We start from the raw sequence: 5,194 nt of genomic DNA, 5'->3' as shown, positions 1-5,194 counted from the left end.
ATAAAAAAAATTAATTTTATAATAATAAATCTACTCTTTTTTAAAATATTTATACATTTTATGACTGTAATTAATATTACTTATTCAAAAATTTGTCTTCTTTCCTAAATCGTTCTCTATCTTATGGAAAATGGGGATTTCTCCGATGCCCTCGGTATTGGAGACGATATGATCCTATACTTTCAAAGGTCAAGTAAGTTCTCAATTCTTCAATAGAAAAATAAAATAAAATAAGTTCTCAATTTTGATTTTGCTTCTCTTCCTTTTGAAAAATAAAAAATTAAAAGAAAAAGTGTGGCGATGGCTTTCTTGGATTTATATGATCACAGTTGTAACTTAGTTTAAAAGGAAGGAGATATAGACCCTATGATACTTAGAGAAATGATATATAGAAGTTCTAAATATATAATTTTCGTGTAAATTTTATATAAAAAAGTGAATCTCATCACAAAAAAGTATGAAAAATTTAATTTTCTTAATTGTGGTTTCTTATATTTAATAGTAGGAAAAAAACACATCTAATCACTTTTAGTTTGGAAATTTAGTCAGAAATTATCATCAGTTTCCATTCAAGAAAAAATAAAGATAATAAAATACTAAACACTATCAAAGAAAATAATGTATAAATTACAAGAATGAACTTTTGCTATCACAGAGTGATCTCATCCTTTTCCCGTCCACAAATTTGAAAAGGTTCAATGTCTAAATTCAACCATGAGCAACAAGTGAAATCCTCTCTTTCCACTTGTTTCTATATCAATGATAAAGAATCTTATAAACTTTAGTTAAATGTAGAGAGATATTGAGATGGTTTGGTTAGTAAGATGAAATGAAATGATTTGTGAATAGTAGTGAAATTATTTGTGAATAGATGTTTTATGAAGTTTTGAAAAATGAGAGAAAAAAATTGAATAAAAATATTATAAAGTTAAACTATTATTAGAATATAGTTTTTTAATATTATTTTTATGTCGGGATTTGAAAAATTAATTTTTTTTATGTTTTGTTTGTAAGTGTAATGATCAGATAATGATTAAATAAAAAAATTTAAAAATTTAAAATTTTTTAGTACCATCCAAATCAGATGTAAGAGTTCATTAAAACTAATGATTATTCCTATCCAAAACCGGACGTAGGAGTCATTAAAACTAATGATATCATATCAAAGTGATATACGTACTCGATCCAAGATTCCTCAGTAAACGCAAATTATACTGCAAAAGAATATTACGAGGACAAAAGGAGGAGAACAAAGAACTGGAAAAATATGGATATTTTAGAAAACGCAAATTTAGATAGCAAGACACCATTGATAGAGGTAGGTCACAGTGAAGATGAAACGAAGGGATCAGGTGGTCACTGGTGGGAGAAAGTGTTGGAAGTGGAGGAGGCCAAGAAACAAGCCCTGTTTTCTTTGCCCATGATTCTTACCAATGTTTTCTACTACTTAATCACCTTGGTTTCCGTCATGTTTGCCGGCCACCTTGGCGACTCCGAGCTTGCCGGAGCCACTCTTGCCAACTCCTGGGCAACAGTCACCGGCTTCGCTTTCATGGTAACTCTCTCTATCATGCGTATGTGCATGTCTCTGTCTATGACTGTTCCTGCAATTTTCCCAATCTTTGAAAACTTTATGATTGAGCTTATATCTTAGAGAAGGAAAGGACACAAATTTAATTTCGTAAGGGTTCCAACTCGGAATCCAAGAAAGTAGTCCACACGCTCAGGAGGGCAAAAAAGAATAGGAAGTTATTAATCCCAATTCATACACATATGAGCGAAAAGACATAAATAAGCCGAAAGGAAAAGTAAGCACAAAGACCCATATGCCAGTATATTGGAAAAACTACGAGGCATAAAGTCCTCACGTTTGGCAGCCCCCCCACTGTTGGATTGAAGTCTTCAATGGGATCAAACTTGATTTAGATTAAATCCCCCTCCAAATCTTAGTACTAATATATATGCTGGATTTGAAGTACAATTCATCAGTTTCTCGTTCCAACAGAGCAATTTTCAGCATTCACTAACATGGTTATGAGCTTTCACCATGTCCTGAAGAAGTAATGATAGATTATATCCTGACTAAAAAATTGTAGATTGTGATATAACTGTGAGCAAGATGAGTTAATCTCTAATTAGATAGGTAGTTCATGCTTTATTTTTATCAGCGAGCTGTTCCTATTTGTAACCTTATAGTGAAGCTCCATTCGTTTTATTGTTATCATTTTAGGTTGGTTTAAGTGGAGCTCTTGAGACATTGTGTGGGCAAGGATTTGGTGCAAAATTATACGGAATGCTAGGGATTTATCTGCAAGCCTCTTGCATCATATCCTTCATATTCTCTATCATCATATCAATAATCTGGTTCTATACAGAGCCCATACTGATCTTTCTTCATCAAGATACTGAGATTGCAAAGACAGCCGCTCTCTATATGAAATTTCTCATTCCTGGACTATTTGCATATGGCTTTCTGCAGAACATCTTGAGGTTTCTTCAGACACAGTCTATGGTTATGCCCCTGGTTGTATGCTCGTTGCTACCATTGGTTGTTCATATCGGCATTGTATATGCTTTAGTACATTGTACAGCTCTTGGTTTCAAGGGAGCATCTTTGGCAGCCTCAATTTCATTATGGCTGTCATTTCTTATACTGGCCATGTATGTCATATACGCAACTAAATTTAAGCATACATGGGAAGGATTTTCATGGGATTCCTTTCATTATATTTTTACCAACTTGAAACTAGCCCTGCCCTCTGCAGCAATGGTGTGGTAAGTGATCTGAACGTCTATTTTATATTTGATCTCTCTAATTTAACAATGACATAGCCTCACTTGCATAGGCAAGTTGATGTTTAGAACATAAATAACCAACAAAGTCCATAAGAAATATGATGCAGCCTAGTTAAGATTTTCTAAAACCTTCTTTCTATTGGTACTGTACTATGAAAAGACCGAATTCCGAAAGGAAGTAAGGAAACCCAGTCCTGTTTCAAACTTGCATGCTGTCCAAAAATGTCTTAACACGAACGGTTTCATTTTAGCGCACTATTCAGCCAGAATCCACCAGACAAGGTTATAAAATCACGGTGTAGTAATTTTTATGGCCCTCTCTACTTTCAAATTTGTCAGTTTGGAGTACTGGGCTTTCGAGATTCTGGTTTTCTTGGCAGGACTGATGCAAAACTCAGAAACAACTACATCATTAATTGCAATGTGGTGAGTTTTATAATCTTTCCGGCGTTTTCGCAACCTTGAATCTGTTATGGACCTAATCTTCCCGCTTTACCTTTTCTTTTCTTTTCCTTTTTGGATCATATCTCCAGTGTCAACACAGAAACTATTGCCTACATGATCACATATGGTCTGAGTGCCGCTGCAAGGTTGGTTGAATAACTTCTAGTAGGTTTCTGCCATTCTTTCAAGTTCTAAGATTTCTGAATTCTGTCTCATATATATTGTTCAAAATAAAACTTATTGTGGCAGCACAAGGGTGTCAAATGAGTTGGGAGCAGGCAATCCCAACCGGGCCAAGAGTGCCATGGCTGTAACTCTCAAGCTCTCTGTTTTTCTTGCACTCACAGTTGTTTTGGCTCTTTGCCTTGGTCATAACATCTGGGCCGGATTCTTTAGTGACAGCCCTACGATCATACGGGAATTTGCTTCAATGACACCCCTCCTTGCAGTTTCAATATTTGCCGATTCTGTTCAAGGTGTCTTGTCAGGTTTGAACTCCAATTTTCTTTTATAAGCAGCTGTGGCTTAATTACCTATCCTCTCAATTAAATAATGCTAACGATTTAGACACTGCAGGCGTGGCCAGAGGATGTGGTTGGCAGCACCTGGCTGTGTATGCTAACTTGGCAACTTTCTACTTCGTTGGTGTACCAATTTCCATCTTCCTCGGTTTCAAGTTGAAACTACAGGCAAAGGTGAAACACATATCTTATAGTAGTCTCTTTACAAAATCGCATATGCCACGATTCATTCATAGCAATTAGGAAGAAAACAAAGACTTGGGGAAATATGTTTAACATTTGCTTAACCTTCCTCATTCTGGACAGGGTTTGTGGATGGGCTTAATCTGCGGACTCTCCTGCCAAGCTGCCACTCTCTTGTTGATTACATTGCGTACAAACTGGGCTAAACTGGATCTCACCCAGAACGCTAACAAAGAAAATGTAGTTTTGGTCTAGCTGAGTGCCAAGCTGGTGTTACAAGTAATATTCTTGTTTTGGGAGATCAAAACTTTATATAACCCGCGATAGAAATTCAACTATAGTTTAATTTGGTCCATAAAATAGTAACGACAAAAGTCGTATATATGAAATATGTAACAAGGTCTGGTTTCCGGTTTTGACCTATTATTGCGTTTGATCTCACATCGATCTTTGTCGTCCGGTCCCAAAATGGGTCACCCCAAAACAAACCCTTCAGTTATCATCCTCCATAAATTACTATAAAAGCTTAGAGGGTCCCAAGCACCACTCTCTCATCACACTTTGTTAATTGTGACGTCAATTCTGGAGGCTACCAGGGCTAATTAAAGAATAAGAAATACAGCCGGATCGAGAAAATGACTTCAAGGAAAGTTGCAACTACACTAGTGCTCCTCATTGCCATGATTGTCATGATTGCTTCCTTTCATGAGGTCCGAGGCATCCCCAATCGAGCAAACAACTCGTCCTCTCATGGTAAGGTCCGAGGCCTCCCCGGTTATCGGAAGCTGGTGTACTCTCATCATAAGTTAAAAGGCCTCCCCGTTAAATCGTGGCGACGCCTTTATAATTGCGCCTTTGATTGCCTGAAACACAAAACACACCCCCCTAACCAATGCACTGACTTTTGCTTTGTAATGTTGTTTTCTCCAGTACGCCAGCTTTAAGCTAGCTATGATTGTATTATCTATGGGGGACTACGATCATGCTATCTCAAGTTAATTATTCTATCATATTTATATAGAAATAAGAGCTAGCTATGCTTCTTTAATATTTCTTTGGGATGATCTTCGAATCCAAATAGTTGAGGAAAAAAAGAGGAAAAATATATTATTTAAAAAAAAAAAAAACTTAATTTGGATAATGTGATCATCTTAATCAAAACTATTCCTATATGATCCCATAGTTCCATCATCCATATATATTATAATTGAGTACAACAAAGATAGTTGTAGCCCCGATGCTTAGATTAT

At 36.0% G+C, this 5,194-nt stretch overlaps 1 protein-coding gene across 1 annotated transcript; it reads left to right on the top strand.

Moving 5' to 3' along the window:
- The first annotated feature begins 1,202 nt into the window (after positions 1 to 1,202).
- Positions 1,203 to 4,348, top strand: LOC121234955 (protein DETOXIFICATION 18-like). The gene is made up of 7 exons (XM_041131112.1): positions 1,203 to 1,555; positions 2,231 to 2,775; positions 3,136 to 3,222; positions 3,330 to 3,386; positions 3,490 to 3,728; positions 3,817 to 3,935; positions 4,068 to 4,348. The coding sequence occupies exons 1-7, from the start codon at positions 1,268 to 1,270 to the stop codon at positions 4,197 to 4,199; spliced, it is 1,467 nt and encodes a 488-aa protein (XP_040987046.1). The 5' UTR covers positions 1,203 to 1,267; the 3' UTR covers positions 4,200 to 4,348.
- The last annotated feature ends 846 nt before the right edge of the window (positions 4,349 to 5,194 follow it).

This window comes from Juglans microcarpa x Juglans regia, chromosome 6D (assembly GCF_004785595.1).
Source record: "Juglans microcarpa x Juglans regia isolate MS1-56 chromosome 6D, Jm3101_v1.0, whole genome shotgun sequence".
In the NCBI taxonomy this organism is placed as follows: Eukaryota; Viridiplantae; Streptophyta; class Magnoliopsida; order Fagales; family Juglandaceae; genus Juglans; species Juglans microcarpa x Juglans regia.
This window is presented reverse-complemented; position numbering and strand designations above follow the sequence as displayed.

What these genes read in the sequence shown, in the direction of transcription:
- LOC121234955 (XM_041131112.1), top strand. Translation starts at nt 1,268, where the DNA reads ATGGATATTTTAGAAAACGCAAATTTAGATAGCAAGACACCATTGATA. An exon ending in TCACCGGCTTCGCTTTCATG is followed by an intron (nt 1,556 to 2,230) that starts GTAACTCTCTCT and finishes TTATCATTTTAG; the next exon opens with GTTGGTTTAAGTGGAGCTCT. An exon ending in GGTCTGAGTGCCGCTGCAAG is followed by an intron (nt 3,387 to 3,489) that starts GTTGGTTGAATA and finishes TTATTGTGGCAG; the next exon opens with CACAAGGGTGTCAAATGAGT.